This window comes from Thermobia domestica, chromosome 5 (assembly GCF_964235325.1).
Source record: "Thermobia domestica chromosome 5, izTheDome1.hap1.1, whole genome shotgun sequence".
Taxonomy (NCBI): Eukaryota; Metazoa; Arthropoda; class Insecta; order Zygentoma; family Lepismatidae; genus Thermobia; species Thermobia domestica.
In genome coordinates, this window is record NC_137458.1 from 291,323,706 (window position 1) to 291,345,944 (window position 22,239).

The window sequence follows — 22,239 nt, forward strand, 5'->3', positions numbered from 1 at the left end:
TATAATTTTGTCCTGAGATTAAATTGAAGAAGGGCTGGTAGTTAGAAGGATTAACGATAGCTTGTTGGGAGACCATTCGTTTCTGCTTTGTATCTATTACATATTTAATGCTTCTCTAATGCACCGTGCAGAGTTTATTGGAATAATTGCAGTTTTCCACTGAAGCAGTCACAATGAAGTGACTTTAAATGATCCTTGTCTATAAAGGGTCTTAACAGTTTTTGATAATGGAAGAGTTATGCGAAGAAACAAAGACGATGCTATTTACGCCCTACAAAATTGCAGCAGATACAAAGAACGACTTCATGAATGTGTCAGCTCAATTTACTAGGCTCATTAATTAGAAAGATAATATTGTAAAAAATGTTTCAGTATTTGTAATCTTTCCCTGATTACTTATTTTCACATTACCTAGTAGAATTTACTGAGACATTACATGGCACGTTGTGTAAAATTGTATTGTCTTTAGGTGGTTCCACGGGACGTTAAACTCAAAATCAACTCAATTAGCTGGTTCCATGAACTAACTCTTAGGTCCGTTACACAGTCAAGCGGAGCTCCGCGCTCCGTCTTCCGCCCTCCGCGCTACGCGTGTGTGCTTACACAGTCATCCGTAGCTACGCGCTACGCGTCACGTGATTACATACACAATTCTCCTCAGTCAGTATTGCGAGTCAACATGAGTAAGATCAAAACGACAATAGTGTCTTCTTATTATCTCTGTAAGAAGAGAAAACGAAGAACACAGAAAAATAGGCGGTTCCAAAGTCACCCCTTAGTTACTCAAAGAAGTTTGGAGGGAGCTTTTGTGACTCTGTATGTAGGTTTGCGAGAAGATGAGAAAAAGTTCTTCAATTATTTTCGCATGTCAGTCCGGCGTTCGACGAATTCATTGGAAAACTTGCTAATCTCACGATTTTTGTATTCTACGCAAGCGGGATCCCATAAACATGGTCTTAATTCAACTTCTGTAATAAGTCTTTCTGGATCAGTCTCCATTTTGGTTTTGCTACTATGCACTTTGCTCTTTACATTTTAAAGGGAAGTGGCTGCTCCGCGCGCGGAGTTCCGCTTGGCTATGTAAGCACCCATTTGCTCAATGGCTTTATCCGCCTCGCGGAGGACGGAGCGCGGATAGGGCCACGCGAAAGCTGCTCCGTGCGCGGAGGCCTCCGAATGACTATGTATGCACTCATAAGAAACAATAGAACGATCTTGCCACGCGGAGCTCCGCGTGACTGTGTAACGGACCTTAACAATTGATCTCAATTATGTGGAAAACTTGCTGGAAGTAAATGAGTTGGACCCTGGTTTTCAGACCAATAAAAAACTTCTGGAAAAGTATTCGGGTATCAGCTGTGTTTTTAGAAAAGCTGTTGCACGGTATTTGATAAGCATGAGTGTGACACTGATGCGCTTTGAAATATGAAGCTGTGAGAAGGATGTCTTTGATTCATATGTGTAATAGGACAGAAACTCAAGTGTTTGCTTCAAGTTTTATATGATGCAAATAGAATTAGATACAAGATGCTGTGTAGTACACAAGAGCTGTTTTTTTATAAAGGAAATTGGGGTCTCTCTGGGAACAATGTTTTAAAAAACGTAATATGTTATATTACATCTGTTCAGTTACATCGTTAAATAACTCAAAATACATTGAGCTTTGTGATGTAGTGAAATTGTTTCTAAGATTGCTCACGGAAGCACTATAGTTGATGGTGAATTATCCATATAAATATTGTAATGTTTTGGTAGAATCAAATGATAGACCGGGTGTCTTTTCCCCTTCACCAAGTTTTATTACAAAATATAATATAATAAATAGAAGTGTCTCTAATTCAATGTCTCTTCCTCAATGACCAAGTGAAAGAATATTAAATGTTTTGCCGGGTTCCCCTTCCACTCACGGCAGTTTCCAGAACACTTTGGCAGGTTGTAGGTTAGACTTTGATTATAAGTTTAAGATGGATCCCTAGCCCAGTGCGACATAGGGTAAGGAAGAGGTGCTCCTAGTCCACAGCGACATAGGAAGGTAAAGGTTTGGCGATCAGTTGGTCGACTGATGCTGGGTCCCTCGCTGGTCCTCCTTTTATTTGTCCTCCTCGGGTCCTTCCGTGAAGTCCGTCTGCTTTCGGTGTTCCTCGGTGTCGGCCTGTTGTCTGCTAGGTTGTTTGTAATCATTAGCACGTGTTGGGCTGACACTTGCGTCTGTTGTGATGTGGGGATCCTTGCAATATATTTACAAATAATACGTGAGTCAGAAGTCTATGTGATGCCATTATTAGAGAAAAAAAAAAAACAATATCAGTGGTTCCTAACCTTTTTTAATCGATGACAGACTTCACAGAGCGCTTATGATATCGTGGCACACTTGTTTGATTTTTTAAACCAATGATAATAAAAAGTAAGTGTAAAACCATAAATTTCTATAAAGTAGTGATTCTTGATAGTGCTCAGCATTGTTGCAACTCTGGATGTCAGGATTGGTACGCTCTGTTTCAAAATTAATTTTAATAAATGTTTCACGAATTTTAAATTCAAAAATTTCGCGACACAACCTATAGGACCTGGTGACACACCAGTGTATCGCGACACATCGGTTGAGAACCACTGAGCTAGTTAGCAGTGTATTGTTGTACATATAAAGTAATAAATAAATAATCTCTTCCAGCGGAATAAAAAAAAAATATATAAATTATTATTGCTAACAAACGAATATTTTTTAGCGCCGTAAAATTTTATTCTTCTGGAAAATTATTAGCTCGATGCCATTTGTCTCATCGTTTGGAAAAATCCTGGGGGGGGGGGAGGAGCACGATAGCCCAGTGGTACTACGCTTTTCTTTGGTGCGTGATGTCCCTGGTTCGATCCCCGGCCAGATAAATTTGTGGTGGACAACATCCATGTTAATGGGGTTTCTCGAAGTACTTCTACATTCTTAATCCACCAATTCTTCCGTAATTATTCACTTGCCTTGATCATCCGTCTCCCTTAGCTTAAAAGAAAAAAAATCGTGGGACGTTACACACAAAGATTTGATTTAATTTTCATTTTGGGACAGTATCCAAATTAAATTTTAATAGTTTATCTTGATTTTGAGCTATATCTCATTAACCATAGTATATACTGTTGTGTTGCTAGTATCATAATGAGAAGGTTGATTAATATATACTTCAGTATCAATTCCATCTTAGTAGGTGGTGTGGTAGCTTCAATTTTTAGATTTCAAAAAAAATAAAAAAAAATCGAAAATTACGCATGGGGATTTACACTCTCAAATATCATTTTCTTCAGCTTAATGACATCTATCGGTTGATGATGTCTCATATTTTGGATTTTTTTCTTCATTAAGCGATAATACTATTGTGGAATTTTTGGTTGATAATTAACATGAACACAGTCAGGGACGTACGCAGGGGGTGGGTCCTGGGGGTCCGGACCCCCCCGAAATTTCAATTTTTGTGTAAATTTAGCCTAATTTTGGGGGCAATTTTAGGAATTTTAACATAAAATGCCCTAATATTGAGTTTGGACTTCCCCCGAAATAAATTCCTGCGTACGCTACTGAACACAGTCTTACCGAATCGAGAAAGAAGAGTGTATAGTGCTCTTGTTAATTTTGGAGGGATATGAACATTGTTCATATTGATAGAAATATCATGGAATAGTGAGAGTTTATAGGAGAATATTATTATACGCAACAGAGTGGATTGATTTAAATCAGTCTAATTTAAATCAAGATTTAAATCATATGATTTTTAAAAATAAAAATTGTTGATCTAAATCAAATTCCGAAATAAATTAATTTAAAGTGAAAATAAGTAAAATCCCATTTCGTTCTGTTATTTCGATTATGGAATATAATAACCATAATGCAATAATAACCATAATGAGACTGAAATATATGTACAGCACAGTATGAAAACGAGTGTTTCATGCAGAGAATGATAGGGAAAATCCCGTTTTGAACGGGTAAAGGGAGAATTCAGTTTTTATTTCCTTCGTAACATAGGGTTTTTAAATCGTTGACTATTCCACCGGGGAAATCACTATCGACATTTAAGACGAAAATTCTTTTGTGTGCACGTCTCTGCCTGTCTGTTCCCAGATAATAGACGTGCGTATTTAGGGGTTCCGATCTCCCCTCCGAAACTTAAAAAGCTTGTGCATTTTACGTAACTTTATGCGAAATGTAGGTATTTTATATGTATTTCTTGGCGCAAGCTAGTTCTGGGCCGTTTTTTTTTTTTAAATTTTTCCCTGCCAAATATCAATAACAAAAAAAAAAAGTTGATAAACGTTGCTGTACTTTTTTTTAATGCTTAAGAAACATTGTTTGAGATTGAAATAGGTTAACGATTGGGGATTAATTCAAAATCCAACCCCAACGCTGTAACTTAAATGGCATAATTAGCATTTAATACTAATTCCTAATGTTTTTTCTTCAGTTCGCTACTTGTATTATGCGAGGAGAAAGATGTGATTTAAATTTAAAAATCGAATTAAATAAAAAAATCAATAAAAATGATTTATTTTTTTAAAAAATCATGATTTTTTTCCACCCTGATAAGTAAATACAGAAGATAGATGAACACCCTGATGATAGATGAACACTGAAACACAGAAGCCGAGAAAAGATTAATTCAGTAACGGATAAAGCAATTACAAGAACAGGGAAATATTATGAGACTTGGCGCATCAGTGAGAAGAAGGGGAGATCATTGCAATTCTCAAACGTTTAGTGGGACAGTGTAAAAATGTATGGTGTAAATACTGTATGTATATACAGTATGTATCGTTTCATTTATTACAAAAATTCTTTATTACAAAAAACTTGCAGGGCCGCGGAAACTCAGTAGTAGAGCGTTCACCTCTGGTGCATGGAGTTCTTGGTTCGATCCTAGCTCGCGCCAAGGGAACTTTGTGGTGGACAATCACCATGTGCGTGGTTTTTCTCGGAGTTCTTCCGTTTCCTTCCACTTTCTTCATCAACCATTTCATTCATTTCTCAGCATCACCGTCTTCTTTAGCCTTGCCGGCATAACCATGGGACGTAACACTTAAAGATTTCATTTTCATTTTCTTACGTGCAGTTTGGTCTCGTGTATTTATTATTAATGTTGTTATTATTATTGTACGAGGGTATGTTGCAGTAAGTCCGATTGTGAATGCCGTTTGAACAGTGGTTACTTTTCTTAAAATAAGTGTAATGTGTCCTTTTTTTCTACAACATGGTTATGTAAATGTTATTAACCTTATTTATGACCATCATGTTAATAATTCATTTGTCATATGTGATATTTATATTAGTATTTTGTAGCTTTTATAGAAACATTTTGTATTTGTTGACTTTTAAATTTTCTTTTGTAGAAAGAGTCACCATCGAAGAAAGGTCCTTGTGAACAAGTTCAACATGAACATTCTGAATTGAATTCACAGAACCATGGTACAGAGCCTGTGGTAAGTGCGAATAACTGTTTCCTTTAACTATGTATAAGTAACTCGTCTTTAATTGTAAAAGCTCGGTTAAGCTAGCTATATATTATTATTTTAATAATTTTAAAGATAAGTTGTGTTGGAATAACAAGGAAAAATCGGATGCTATACTGACGGAGATTCGGTTCGTGATTTCCGACTTGTCAGGGGAGTGGAATGACCAGTATTTTATATTCCTATATCCGGCAAGCGGGAATTGTTTTGTGATCAGATTTTTGTGTATCATGCCAATATATTTTCATATTTATCTATTTAATTAACTGTATGGTTAAGGAAGTCGGGGATTCATTTCCGTAGAAACAAAGGAACGTCATTGGATCCTGTTTTGTAGTAATCATGTTCAGTGAGGATTACTACACTGTGTAGCCTGAATGTCTTCCTTTATAGTCTTCACATCTCCTACTTCTACAAGGGCTCGAAAAAGAAAAAGGATTTTTTAAACCTTCTTCCATATCCGGTTTTGCTTGGAAAATTTTGGTTTCTTTTTTCTTTTCTTTTCTTTTTTGAAAAAAAAATAATGAAGAAGTAATAATGCATTTTCTCGTTCCGTTCCTATTGAACATGTAAAAATATTTAATTACTGAATTCTGAAGGAAGGAAAAAAAAAGTGAAAAGTTAAAGAATCAAAGACAATCAATCACTTGATGGGAAATAGAAAGAGCAAATCGGTGAACGCAGCGGGTTTTCTAGTTCCAACGAATTGTTTGTAGAACTATCAGAGCAATGATGAGCAACAAAAGTGTACTAGTAAAAAGTTCTGATGATGTTAACAATAGTTATACGAAAAATATAGTAGATTTCATCGAACAAAATATTTATGCATAAACAGGTACTTTAGTTGTCAACGTTCTAGGAACTAAGGATACATTTTATGTAAGAGAATACGCGACACAAGTATATCTATTTAGCTATATACATACGATGTATTGAGACCATCAGGAGAAAAATTAAAAACATTGTACGCAGGTTTCCTATTTCAAACATGCTGACACGATATAACAGAAAAAAAAGTGAATAATGAATTTTTATAATCATGAAATTAACATCATACCCAAAACTACCGTTAATACCTTTAATTTCGTAAGCTGAACGTATATTGGATCTAATAGAATACCTAAAGCGCGCAATAAAGTGTTTCCCGAACGAAGAACGCGATGTGAGCGAAATTTTATAATAAAACAAAAATGGTTCTCTTGGTTTATGAAACTGTTTTTTGAGCTTACAGTTTGAGTTTAGACAACCGATAAGACACCCACATGATAAGGTATGTAACTTTCATTTATTTGAAAAGGGAATTAGACGACCAAAATAAATCCTGCGGTGTATAGGGTTGCACAACTTACACGTTCTAACAACCTATGAAATGCCAGTTTGAAATCAAATCAAGATAGCTATTCCCGGCCTGAATATAAAATTCACAAGTAGTGAATATTGTAAATTCATTTTATTTTTTTAATTTGTAGAATCTATTACTTGTACTAAATATTTATATGTATACATATTAATGGGCATTACTGGCATATTTGGCCTTAAGTCCATCTGTTTGACGGATTACGCCCCTGGGTGAACACTGTCTGGGGTAAGGGGAAAGAAAGGAATCGATGAGATGACTGAGAAAACCCCAGGTAAACATCACTCAGCATGGGTAGTTTGAAAAAGTATTACGCCTTTTCGACCGGATATTCCCGCTGGGAATCGAACCCAGCAGCTCTCTCACCAAAGACAAAAGCGTTAACAAGTACCTACGCAGGGTCACTCTACTACTTGAAAACAAAAGTCGTACTTGAATACGAAAATCTATTCAAAATCATTATAAAAAGCGAAAAATTCAATTTTTTTTAAACCTATATTTTATGGGGAAAATCTCTATCCCAAAAAGCCGATGTTATTGCATCTGTCCTACTCAAATGGCTTTCAACCAGAACTCTATGCACATCATACAAGTTTCTCGTACGAACGATGTACCCCGCCCATCTTAGATGTTTTGATATAAGAACTCATATAATATCGGATGTTATGCGTATATTATCGAGTATTGCTTTGTAATTTTCTGCATTCATCTATTTGTTCGCCTCTTGGCTCGAAAATATTTCTTAAGACTTTTATCTTCAGATATTCTTAGGTTGTGTATATCCTGTTGTGTTAATGACCAAGATCCGCACCCATTAAGGTACTGTAGGTAATATCTATTCTTACAGATTTTCAGTTTTAAATTAGGCTAAGAACATGTTAGAGAAGTTTATCTAATCGTTCACCCCGCGTTTCATCTTGCAGAGTACGCGCTAACCGGTCACATTTCTTGTCGTTCTGTCAATTTGGTATCCAATCATTTCGCCGCACATTTGATATTCAGTATAGATAATTCTATGATCTATATTTATTGATCTGTAAACGAAACATATTTGTAAGTGTTTTATACCAAATTGATATATCTTGTTTGGAAAATTTTGAGAAAAGAACGTGAAATAATAAGGGTAGGATTTAAGTATTGCAACAATAAATAAATTTAGACCGCTGTGACTTAGTGGCAGTTCGCTTACCTCTTGTGCTTGAGGTTCCTGGTTCGATCCCAGCTCCCGCCAGTAAGCTTTGTATTGAACAAAGTCCTTGTGGATGTCTTTTTTTTAAAAAAAATAATAAAAGTTCTCGCTTTCCTTTTTCCTTTCACTTCCTTCATTCCACAGTTTCTTTCATTATGATCATTGCCTTTCCCGTTTGCCTCGGTGCATAATCGTGGAATATATGTGCGTGCATATCTATTGTAGTGATCCTTTTATCTCAAATTTCTGAGTGGAAGTTTGTTAAAGACTACGCTTATTGACGAATCTTTATCCATTTTCTGATTATACAAGTCAGTACTGTAATGGAACTCGTTTTACAAGTTGTTACAGCAAAGAAATATTAGAAGATACTGAATGAACCAATTAGAACTTTGTAGACTGTTGAAAAAATTAATGACATTTGAGTCTAGTAGAAGTGCGAGGGTCCTTGCGAGATGTTTGACTATGCGTTATGCGCTATAGATGCATGTGCTGAAGTTACTGAGCAATTATGCAAACTAAATTGAAAAGCAAACGGCAAAGTGTGTTACTCGTATCGTTTTCATACCTACTCGGTATAGTCGCGACGATAAAATCTTGCACACGCACCATCAATCTACTTTAATTATTTTTCGCTAACTTTATCCTTAATATGTTACAACTGTACCTAAGTATTGAAATCAGTTTATTTTGTTTAATTCACTTCCATGAATTGCAGTGCTTCTGCCACTTAAATTAATGTGATTCCTGTCTGTCACTATGTGCTTATTTTTCACGTTGTCCCAGGCCAATTTCTTTAGAAGGTGTTAAGAGAATTTTGGTAATAATTTCATAACTCCATGAAATGGAATCTCATTTATTCTTTAATAATTTTATTAAATTGTCTTTTGAATGTCAGACGGACAAATATTTTTATGTCTACGGAATTGAGGAACTAGGTGATGGTTTTCATGTAATTATATGAGTAATTGTTGTGTCGATTATATTTGGTTTATGTAATCCAATGAGATAGCACTTCCTTGTTTTGGGATGAAAACTGGGCCATTAAGCTGAATTGTATACGTAAGCTGTTGATCCACTTTTGAAATAAAGCAATGTCTCAGCAGATTAACGTACGTTGGACGATCGCGGATTACAACCTAATTTCGAAAACAAAATATAAAAGTCTCGGATATCTTTCCAGCATAGTTGGATAGTGCAGTTAGATTAAAAGTTGAGAGAAAATGTGACCGCGAAAGAACAGTGCCCTTGTAGTTATAAGTACCTTATCCCCATTATGAAAGGTAATTAGTCAGATTCTTACATCAATAAAAGCTGAAATATAAAAGCAAAGTCTGGAAATTTATTTTAAAACGCCATTGTCCTGGGTTCGATGTATGTTATTTTCCTTTTCCCGTGCTGAGAACAGAGAGAAATAGTAAATGTATATATACAGGATGTTTCAAAACAACACCGGCAACGTTTGGGAAGTGATTCCTGGCACCAAGGTAAGATAAAAAGTATATACCAACTTGGGTGCACAAATGCTTCCTTTCGGAGTTATAGGCTGCTGAAAACTTGAAAAAATGAAATTTAAAGGCTCATAGCTCCAAAACTATGGGACGTACGTAGTCGGGTCAAGACTTCACTTAGGAATTAGTATGTGCCCTATCCAAATATCCAAGTTTCAGAATCCTGCGGTACTTCCTCAACAATCTTTATAAAGGTAGTTGGTGAGTACTTCAAATTAAATGACATTGCCAAACATCCTCTATAAAAATTGTTGTATGAGTATCTTAGCATTCTGAAACATGTATTTTTAGATAGCGCACATATTATTTTGTAACTGAAGTCTTGATCCGACTACGGTAGGTCCCATAGGTATGGAACTATGGGCCTTCAAAGTTCATTTTATCATGATTTCGGCAGCCTATAACTCCGAAAGGAAGCATTTGTGCACCCAAGTTGATTTGTACTTTTTGTCTTATCTTGGTGTCAGGAATTACCTCCCTCCCAAACGTTGTCGGTGTTGTTTTGAAACCCCATATATATATATACAACACTTTTAATATTTTTATAGAGATTTTGTACTAAATGGATTTTCCAAGGCACGGACACAAATTCACGAGTGTGAACTTAGCAGGACCACTTTTGAAAATTATAAATGTTTGCACACCATACGTTTGTACTGCGTTTGTACCGGATTGTACCGTAAAAATTTTCGTTTGTACCGGTCTCAAATTCGAAAAAATCGAAAAATAAAGTGGTCCTGCTAAGTTCACGTGAACTTAGCAGGACCACTGATAAATTTCTACAAATTTGATGATTTTTCTGTACGATTCGTTTGTACTGCGTTTGTACCGGATTGTACCGTAAAAATTTTCGTTTGTACCGGTCCCAAATTCGAAAAAATCGAAAAATAAAGTGGTCCTGCTAAGTTCACGTGAACTTAGCAGGACCAGAATACAAATTTCTGCAATTCTTAAGATTTCTCTGTTTGAATCGTTTGTTCTACGTTTGTACCGGATTGTACCCTAAAAATTTTCGTTTGTACCGGTCCCAACTTCAAAAAAATCGAAAAATAAAGTGGTCCTGCTAAGTTCACGTGAACTTAGCAGGACCACTGATAAATTTCTACAAATTTGATGATTTTTCTGTACGATTCGTTTGTACTGCGTTTGTACCGGATTGTACCGTAAAAATTTTCGTTTGTACCGGTCCCAAATTCGAAAAAATCGAAAAATAAAGTGGTCCTGTTAAGTTCACGTTAACTTAGCAGGACCACTGATAAATTTCGACAAATTTGATGATTTTTCTGTACGATTCGTTTGTACTGCGTTTGTACCGGATTGTACTGTAAAAATTTTCGTTTGTACCGGCCTCAAATTCGAAAAAATCGAAAAATAAAGTGGTCCTGCTAAGTTCACGTGAACTTAGCAGGACCAGAATACAAATTTCTGCAATTCTTAAGATTTCTCTGTTTGAATCGTTTGTTCTACGTTTGTACCGGATTGTACCGTAAAATTTTTCGTTTGTACCGGTCCCAAATTCGAAAGAATCGAAAAATAAAGTGGTCCTGCTAAGTTCACGTGAACATAGCAGGACCAGAATACAAATTTCTGCAATTCTTAAGATTTCTCTGTTTGAATCGTTTGTTCTACGTTTGTACCGGATTGTACCGTAAAAATTTTCGTTTGTACCGGTCCCAAATTCGAAAAACTCGAAAAATAAAGTGGTCCTGCTAAGTTCACGTGAACTTAGCAGGACCACTGATAAATTTCTACAAATTTGATGATTTTTCTGTACGATTCGTTTGTACCGGATTGCACCGTAAAAATTTTGGTTTGTACCGGTCTCAAATTCGAAAAAATCGAAAAATAAAGTGGTCTTGGTAAGTTCACGTGAACATAGCAGGACCAGAATACACATTTCTGCAAATCTTATGATTTGTCTGTTTGAATCGTTTGTTCTACGTTTGTACCGGACTGTACCGTAAAAAATTTTCGTTTGTACTGGTCCCAAATTCGAAAAAATCGAAAAATAAAGTGGTCCTGCTAAGTTCACGTGAACTTAGCAGGACCACTGATAAATTTCTACTAATTTGATGATTTTTCTGTACGATTCGTTTGTACTGCGTTTGTACCGGATTGTACCATAAAACTTTTCGTTTGTACCGGCCTCAAATTCGACAAAATCGAAAAATTAATGGTCCTTCTAAATTCACGTGAACACTGATAAATTTATACGAATTTGAAGATTTTCCTTAACAAATCATTGGTACTGAGTTTGTACCGGATTGTACCTTAAAAATTTTCATTTGTTCTGATCTGAAATTCGAAAAAATCGAAAAACTATGTTTTCCTGCTACGTTCACGTTCACGTATCAGGACAAGAATACAAATTTCTAGAAATATGAGGATTTTTTCTTAACAAATCGTTTGTAGTGCGTTTGTACCGGATTGTACCGTGAAAAGTTTCGTTTGTATCGGCGTGAAATTCAAAAACTCGGAAAGGAAAGTGTTCTGGTAAAACAAAATGAGACATTCGTGTAATGGTTTTTGAAACAATTTTCATTATATTCTATTGCATTATCTGTTGCTAAAACGCTAGGTGTCAAACTATGGTACGAATTTAAAGATTAATTAATAATGTGTCGCTCGCGATTCAGCCGAATCTTTTGACTACATTTTTGGATGAGTGAGTTTGTCGTCTCTGACTAGGAATGATCGACTGTTCTTTACGAGTCGTGTTTCTTCGTGATTCGTGTATTTTCAGGAGTCGTAGATTCTAAGGAGACGTGGTTCTTCTAGGGTTATGGTCTTTGGCAGTCAGGTTTCTTTAGGAGTACGGGTTTTGAGGAAGACACGGTAGTTTGGGATTGACAATATTTGTAGCATATAAATCTTGTACAGTCAGGAACAATATTAAGTATAGATTAGAGCTTTTTTTCTTTATACTTGTCCCTCCAACCTATACCTTAAATTTTTCTAACTGAATGTTGCTAATTCGCGAATCGCCTCTTGCTTCTCGATCTTCGTGGTCCAATCAGTTGCTTTCTTTGGAAAGGTGGTTTCAATGATTCGTGCGCCTTCTCAGCAGTGTAGGCAGATTGAGCTACAAGAAGCGGATTGGGCAATTTTTGATCCAAACGTTCCTACCAAAATTTCAAATTGAGCGACCCATTACGTTCTTGGCTACTTGCAATTATCTGCCAGTTTAACTCAAAAAAATACTCTACTTTCTTATTTTTATATTTGGAATCACAAATTTATATTATACAATAAAAATTTTGTTTGTTAAGTATCCTATTCACAATGAACAATAGTTTTACTGAAACTAAAACGTTTGATACTAGCTCAAATCTTGTTTTAGTAGATTTTAACCTCAAGATCTTACAAAACCAGTGTTTTGTTGACTTTGGGCTGTAGAAGTATCACGGACCGTGATTCTGTCTCATTTAATGCTCAACCTAATCCCCAACCTCACGTGAACTTAGCAGAATCACTTTATTTTTCGATTTCTTCGAATTTGAGACCGGTACAAACGAAAATTTTTACAGTACAATCCGGTACAAACGCAGTACAAACGAATCGTATAGAAAAATCATCAAATTTGTAGAAATTTATCAGTGGTCCTGCTAAGTTCACCACTTTATTTTTCGATTTTTTCGAATTTGAGACCGGTACAAACAAAAATTTTTACGGTACAATCCGGTACAAACGTAGTACAAACGAATCGTAAAGAAAAATCATCAAATTTGTAGAAATTTATCAGTGGTCCTGCTAAGTTCACGTGAACTTAGCAGGACCACTTTATTTTTCGATTTCTTCGAATTTGAGACCGGTACAAACGAAAATCTTTACGGTACAATCCGGTACAAACGTAGAACAAACGATTCAAACAGAGAAATGTTAAGATTTGCAGAAGTTTGTATTCTGGTCCTGCTATGTTCACGTGAACTTAGCAGGACCACTTTATTTTTCGATTTTTTCGAATTTGGGACCAGTACAAACGAAAATTTTTACGGTACAATCCGGTACAAACGTAGAACAAACGATTCAAACAGAGAAATCTTAGGAATTGCAGAAATTTGTATTCTGGTCCTGCTAAGTTCACGTGAACTTAGCAGGACCACTTTATTTTTCGATTTTTTCGAATTTGAGGCCGGTACAAACGAAAATTTTTACGGTACAATCCGGTACAAACGCAGTACAAACGATTCAAACAGAGAAATCTTAAGAATTGCAGAAATTTGTATTCTGGTCCTGCTATGTTCACGTGAACTTAGCAGGACCACTTTATTTTTCGATTCTTTCGAATTTGGGACCGGTACAAACGAAAAATTTTACGGTACAATCCGGTACAAACGTAGAACAAACGATTCAAACAGAGAAATCTTAAGAATTGCAGAAATTTGTATTCTGGTCCTGCTAAGTTCACGTGAACTTAGCAGGACCACTTTATTTTTCGATTTTTTCGAATTTGAGGCCGGTACAAACGAAAATTTTTACGGTACAATCCGGTACAAACGCAGTACAAACGAATCGTACAGAAAAATCATCAAATTTGTCGAAATTTATCAGTGGTCCTGCTAAGTTCACGTGAACTTAGCAGGACCACTTTATTTTTCGATTTTTTCGAATTTGAGACCGGTACAAACGAAAATTTTTACGGTACAAACCGGTACAAACGCAGTACAAACGTATGGTGTGCAAACATTTATAATTTTCAAAAGTGGTCCTGCTAAGTTCACACTCGTCACAAATTCAGGCACCAGATGGAAATGAAAAATAACGTAGAATGTTTGCACACACACACAGCATTACCATGGAAAAATATGCATCAGTATAAAAACCCAACAGCTTACATTTAATATAATTTTATTTAACACGACTTTTATACAGTCTACGGATACTTACAAAGGAGCAGGATTATAAAAATTGCTATAAATGCACCAACTAAACCAATTCACGGAATTAATATAAGTATATACAAAGTTTTTGCTTTGTGAAAACTGAGACGCTTATTACATAAGGTGTTGTATGTCAGGCGGTTAACTGCACAGTGAGTTTTCAGTTCGTGCGCGCCTGCCAGCCTGCAGCATTGAGTTTCCAACCTAGAATATTTTGAGTTGGAAACCGTTTTTTTCAACACCCGCTAATGTTCTAGTTTTTATTCTTGCGTCATTTGCAAGTAGGCTCCCATTGGCTATTACAATTCAATTACTCTCAGCAAAGTGCCTGAGAGATTCATAACTACAATTATCCTGTAGTCTTAGAGATGACAAAGTACAATTGCATTATTGTATAATACGAATCATGAAATGATAAAATCTTTAAATTACACAGGAAATTCTTCCAGTAACTCCAGTAACCCCAAGAAGAAAACTAATATTCGAATTAATGTAAAATAAGACTTATTATAGCTCCTTCAATCTAAATTTTCACCGTAGTAGACTGCTTCCAGTATTTGTCAGCAGATGACTTTCAGTTTGTGCTCCAGGAATGAAACATTATAATTCTGGCAGTTGGTAGACAATTCGTCCAGCAAGCGGGAAATAGGAGTTCGAGTTCCAACCATTTCAGTGTTCAAATGTTCTATGTTGTTACAATTTAGTTGCTCCCCTAATAACATATATATATATATATATATGTTTACATATTATTATCGTTATTTTCAGAACACGTCGTCGAGTGGAGGTTTTGTAGAGATTCAACATGAACAACCGAATTCACAGAAATCTGGAATAAACTCTCTGGTAGGTATAATTTATCGTATTTTGAAAGTTGCATTTTTTATTAACGCTTGTAATGTATCCATGTAAAATTGAATACAGCTGAATACGTATCATTAGAGATATACTGTTGCAGCATCCTGTAAGGTTCAAGCAAGTACAAAATTTCTCGAATTACTTACTTCACTCCACTATTTATCATCTTGAGCTTGCTCAATTATTTCCCTGTTTCTATTCTCTTTTGCATAAATAAGAAATAAAATCTGACCAAAACGAATACCTGTGTTTACTGATCTGAGTTACAGTTTCGGCAATATATTATTTCCTTCGTCAGTCACGTTATCGTACTTCTTCCTGAGCTCCTTCGTGGCTAAGCGGTTAGCATACGCTCCTTTGACGTTGGAGACCCGGGTTCGATTCCCGGCGGGAGCACATGTGGTTCGGATTCCACGTTAATCAGTAGGTCCACGTCTCATATAGCCTCGCTGCTAAAAGGGACGTTAAACTCAACTCAATTCGTACTTCTTTCATTTTCCGGCCCTTTATACCATTTCTTTTCTCAAGGTTACCACTGCTCCTCTTTTGTCTGCTTTTTGTAATACAATGTCTTGTCTTTTTCTTAAGCCTTCTAACTCTTTTTTTTTTCTCTGTATTTTTTAAGATTTCCCATTTTTCTGTTCATATATTACTTTACTATTGCCACCACTTTCCTTCTTACCATATCTTCCTCTTCTTTTATGTCAATAATAACTTGATCCACCGAATACAGAGTTCTCTTGTTTCTCTCTCTTTTCTTCTTACTTTTGAACTCATATCCTGAACTAAGGCACTTCTCTCTTTTTTTTTCTTTAGTTAATGTGCGTAATGAAGACAATGATATGTTTTTGAAACCGTAACACATTAGTAATAATAAATCATTTTTATTTGTTACACGTACTGTAGTTCAAAACTTAGAATGGGTAGCGCCCTATTTGCGACTTATTTCCTTGTCTTCCTCGTTGTTGATGTTTTATTGTTATTTTCATACATAGGAACTTGTTAGATATATTCAAGCATGATAATTGTTAATTAATACATACTTTAATTTGAATAATAAAATGCAAAATATATAACCAACAATAGCCTCAAAATGGCCTATTGCATGAGAATACTAACATTTTCGCATAGCCTCCCCGCTCCCCTCCCTCCCCCGATATCCATGGTAAAGTGGTTACTCGCCTATGGCGTGGGAGACCCGGGTTCGATTCCCGGCGGGAGCTCATGTGGTTCGGATTCCACGCTAATCAATAGGTCCACGTCTTATATAGCCTCGCTGCTGAAAGGGATGCTAAACTCAAAACTCAATCAACCGCTTCCCTCCCCTTAAGATATGAAGTTTAATCAAAGTAACATAGTAGAAAACCATTTCGAGGTAAGTGATAAATATATTCAGGAATTCATTTCTAACAATTCATTCATTTTTTCGTGATTCGATCACACGCAAGAACAATTCATTGTTATGTATTAAAATACGATAATTCACTTGTCACACATACCATATATTAGAATCCTCCTCCTTTTAAGTCGGAATTCAAGTGTTGACTTCTAATTTGCTGTTATAGGAAGAATTCTCATCAAATAGAAAATTCTTTCACACAAATACCTCATGAAAATCGTGAATTGAGTTCTCAGGAACGTAGAGAAATATAATTAATCACTATCTTAATCCTACATTTAGGTATCTCTTATGGTATATATAATATGTTAAAATTATATAGGTGGGATTTTAGTTCTACATATATCGTAATTATAATAATCAGTTAATTGAAAGATTATATGATAGCATGGGATGGAGTTGTACACTTTAATTTTGTAGCGTATTGCATTGACGTAGCGACGGATTTCAGCTTTTGCAAAGTTGATTTCATTGTGCAGTTACTCCTCGACTTACATAAATAGATCGTTCCAGAACTCTTTTGCTTAAGTCGAAATTTACGTAAATCGAATTTTTGCCATAAGTTAAGATTTGTCGTAAACTTGTATAAATGCTGTTTCATAACACCGTACTGCTAAAACTCAATGCATAATATGCTGTATGGAAAGAGTACAGAACCTTATATTCTTACAACGCTGATGATACAAAAAAAAAAAAAAAAAAAAAAAAAAAAAAAAAAAAAAAAAAAAAAACTTCAACAGTAGTTAGTTAGCTAATTACCTCATGCTGCATTCACAAGATGGATCTCAAAATATAATTTAGAAATGTAATATTCCTTTTTACTAAAGATGAAAGTACCGTTTGTAAATTTTACTTATATAGGAATATTTTACGTAAGAATGAATTAACTACGTCGAGTTTACTGTCTATATTAAATTGTATAAGTGATTTTTAAGTATTACATCATGGAGAGTAAAGAAGTATAAAGGTAACCAAGAAAGTTCTGTCGCTTTTTGTTGAGGTTTGTGTTCAATTGGCCCTCACACTGTGAGTTGAATTCGAATGAGAATAAGGCGAAGATCAGTTGTTTGTGTGGGTATGTGCAACATATACGTGGTTGTGGCAGTTCAGTTACACTGTGAACTTGCGTAAGGACAGAGTGAATATGGGACTTCCATAGAGCGTCGTAAGGGCGTGTGTGCTGTACGAGTTCAAACTGGGGTCAAACGCCGCTGCAGCGGGGCGGAAGATATGCCAGGCTTTTGATGAGGGTTTCGCGACTACGCGGACAGTGCAGCGGTGGTTTAACAAATTTAAAGACGGTAACGAAAAACTCGAAGAAGCACCGCGTGCCGAAAGACCAACACAAGCACAAAATGGAGATCTTTAGGCAGCAATTGAGGCGAACAATGGCCAGACATGTGAGGAACTGGGACTACAATTCAGTGTGAGGAACTGGGACTACAATTCATTCGGCAACACCTCCATCAATTTGGGAAATACTACAAGTTGGGTTGATGGATCTCACATGATTTGACTTCTTGCCAGAAGGCAACGCGAGCAGACACCTATGTTGCTTTGCTGTCTTGTCTGAGGAAGGAGCCATTTCTGGATAGGGTGTTGAAATGTGATGAGAATTGGGTCCTGTATGATGCTCCACGGCGCCATCATTGGTTAGCATCCCATGAACTGGTTCCAAAGCAGCAGAAACCAGTACTGCACCAGAAGAAGGCCCTCCTGTGTGTTTGGGGGACTGCTCGCGGCATCGTGCATTGAGAACTGCTACCAGCTAGTCAGAGCATCAATGCAACTGTGTACTGTCAGCAGTTGAGTCGTGTTCAAGAAAAACTCAAAACTCTAGAACCAGCACTTCTGGATCGCAAAGGGTCCTCCTGTACAGGACAACACTAAGCTCATGTGGCTCGGATGACCCGGGACACCATTCTACGCCTTGGATCTGAAACAGTGTTGCATCCGCCATACTCCCGGACATTGCACAGTCTGATTATCACCTGTTCCATTCCTTGGACAATCACCTTAGAGGACGCCAGTTCAAATCCCTGGTAGAGGTGCAAAGTGCACTTGATACCTTCTTTGCTCTACGGCCCACCAAGTTCTACCGCGATGGAATGCATATCCTTCCAGAAGGTTGGCAGAAGGTCGTCGATGCTGACTGGGACTATTTTTTGATCTTCCACGTACGTCTTAGGTGACATATCGATGTTCGAAAGTAGTGGGTGAAAAAACGATAGAACTTTCATGGTTACCTTTATAGTTAAAGTATCATTTTCTTTCAATTCAGAGTATAACTAATTTTGTTTTCCAGTGCAAGTGAATATACCATGTAATTAGAATATTTTAGCCTTAGTAAGGTGTTCGTTATTTTAGAAAGTTTTTTTTTTATATATATATATATTTATGTACGAGGGAGAATCAGAAACTAAAGTTACAAGGCCGATATTTCTGAAGTTTCGTTTGTTATAGAGGAACGAGGAGTGTGCGGTAATTTTAATACATAGAATATGCAATTGTGCAAAGTTTCAGCCACCCACCACCTACGGCGTTAGTTTTAGGTAAGCACAAATGGCGACTCGTTTGGAAAACTGGTTTCGCGAAGAAGTCCGCTCAGTTATTTGATTTCTGTGTGGTCGAAATATGTAACCGTGGCTGAAATTCACCGGCAGCTGGTAGAGACTTACAAATGTCTCGTGAGAATGTCGCAGATTAGTGTCGAAAGTTTGTGGCTGGTAGAGAAAACGTCATCGACGAGAAGCGCAGTGAGATCAACAGATTTGAACGCAAGTCGCGTGGAGGAGCTGATTCAGGACAACAGGAGGATCACGTTACGGCATCTGATGCCAGAATTGGGAATGTTATTCGGAAGCGTTCGTCACATTGTGCACGATACTCTGCAGTACCTGGAAAGTTTGTTCCCACAAGGACAAGATTTTTACCAGGAAGGAATCTTCAACGATGCGACAAGTGCCTCAACTGATATGGAGACTATGTCGAAAAATAACCTAATAGATGTATTATGTATTGGCTGTATTTGCTGTATGAAATAATATATACACGTTTTACTACAGACTTTGTAATATATATATATATATATATATATATATATATATATATATATATATATATATATATATATATATATATACCGAGTGATTCAATTAAAACGTACCAGGCCTATATCGCAGCTACTATTGCACGTAGAGCCTTCAAAGAAATAATTGCACCACTAAATCGTATGTGTAGAATGCAATAAAAATAGTCGCGACACCAGTGGCGTATCGTGAATATCTCCAACGGGGGTCATCTGCAAAATTTGACATGGAAACAAGGGTTGGTTGTGCCTCCATTGAAACAAGCGCACAATGGGAGAGACGTCGAGAGGAAACACGTTGGCATATTTCTTCCTCGTTGGCAGCAACACGGTCGCATTACTAGGTGAAAGTTAGATGGTGCGAGGGTGTTTCCTCTCGACGTTGCCCCATTGTGCGCTTGTTTCAATGGAGGCACAACCAACCCTTGTTTACATGTCAAATTTTGCAGATGACCCCCGTTGGAGATATTCACGATACGCCAGTGGTGTCGCTATTATTTTTATTGCATTCTACACATACGATTTGGTAGTTCAATTGTTTGTTTGACGGCTCTATGTGCATTATTATCTGAGATAAAGGCCTGCTACGGGTAGTTAAATACAAGTCTGCAACAACGCCTCTAGCAGCAAAATGGGAAAGGATGTGACAAAGTTTGTCCTTCAAAAGTTGCATGGCATTTAATGTCCTTTCGAACGATTCCAACAGTTATACCACTTTCCATTGCAAATTTTGAAGTTGCCCCCCGTTGGAGGTATTCACGAGACGCCACTGGTCTCGCTACTATTTTTATTGCATTCTACACATACGATTTGGCAATGCAGTTTTTTGTTTGAATGCTCTACGTGCAGTAGCTGCGATATAGGCCTGGTACGTTCTTATTGAATCACCCGGTATATATCAGGGATGCAAATAACCTCTCGCCCGGAACGAGTGGTTCATCGGTGTGACCGAGTTTTTAATATCACTATTATTTATTTCAAAGATAAGTAATTGATTTCTATTGTGGAATGTGGGCTAGTAGTTTTTCACTTGGACTAGTAAACTTTTGTTGCTTATTTGCATCTCTGATAATATATAATTATTACTGCAAAAGGGTAGAAATTGATCGTCCATGTTTTAAAACTGTGTTATCACTAGTAGCATAAAGAAGTTTCACTTACAAGGCTTTGAAACAGAGTTAAACAAATGAGTTTCGTTTTTCATTCTGAAACTACAGTAGACTTACAAATTATTCGAACTCAATACTAAAACTGGAAGTAGTAGATCTATAACTTCCAGTTGTAATAGAAATACAAGTTCAGATTTGGAGCTTATTCTTCAGACACTGAAGTCATATGCTGTCTCTCACCGTTTTTGCTGTATAAAGATGAATGTCGAAACCAGATAATGTTCCCATGTCACACTTAAAACGAGAATTTTTCAAAAACTGAGCCACGCGTACGTTGATTCTTAATGAGAACTTCATATACCGAGCTTCATCTTCCTAACTTGACGGGCTTGTGAGATACTCAGATTTTTCGTATAAATTATGACCTTCCTAATTCCTCCCTCCCTTAGGACATGATAAGATACTAATTCGAGATAGGTGATAACTATATTCGGTAATTGAAGTTCTGATAGTTCAACCGTTTTCCCAAGATTCGATAACACGAAACGTCAATTTTATTTTTATATACAGTATTAAATTTATATATTAGAACATGAATAATTCACTTGTCTTACATGCCATACATATTGGTATCCTCCTCCTTTTAAGTCGGAATTCAGATGTTGACTTGTAATTTTTCTGTTACAGGGAGACGACTCATCAAATAGAGATTCTTCCACACAAACACAACCTGACAATTGTGAATTGAATTCACAGGCACGTAGAGGTATATCTGTGGTAAGTATAATAAATGATTTCCTAAAACCTACTTCTATGCATTTCTTATAGTATAAATACAGGGTGTTTCAAAACAACACCGACAACGTTTGAAAGGTGATTCCTGACACCAGGATAAAACAAAAAATATAGACTAACCTGGGTGCAGTAGTCAGTCATTTCGGAGTTACAGGGTGCAAGTTCCAGAATCCTGTGATACTCACGCAACAATTTTTATAGAGAAAATGTGTCTGCGGGGATATAATTTGAAGTACTCACAAACTCCCTGTATAAAAAGTGTTGCTGAAGTATGGCAGGATTCTGAGACATGGATATTTGGATAGTGCACATGCTAGTTCCTAAGTGAGGTCTTGACCCGACTATGGTAGGTCCATAGTTTTGGAGCTACTGGACCTTTCGGTAACCTGACGGATGTCTGCACCCAGGTTGGTCTATACTTTTTGTCTTAACGTTCGTGTCAGGAATCACCTCCCAAACGTTGTCGGTGTTGTTTTGAAACACCCTGTATTTGTAAAATTATGTAGGTCTCCATCATGTATCTAAGGCGAGAAATTGCAGAAAAAAGGGATTTTTTTGGTCTA

The 22,239-nt window shown here is 36.5% G+C and overlaps 1 protein-coding gene across 7 annotated transcripts in view; it reads left to right on the top strand.

The window, feature by feature from the left end:
- LOC145686687 (uncharacterized) overlaps positions 1-22,239 on the top strand; it is a 313,040-nt gene that overhangs the window by 115,377 nt on the left and 175,424 nt on the right. For all 7 annotated transcript variants that reach the window (XM_081760226.1, XM_081760225.1, XM_081760228.1 and 4 more), the window contains exons 7-9: positions 5,371-5,460; positions 15,196-15,273; positions 21,569-21,658. In XM_081760226.1, the coding sequence (XP_081616352.1) occupies positions 5,371-5,460; positions 15,196-15,273; positions 21,569-21,658 (258 nt within the window). The remainder of the gene's footprint in view (positions 1-5,370; positions 5,461-15,195; positions 15,274-21,568; positions 21,659-22,239) is intronic.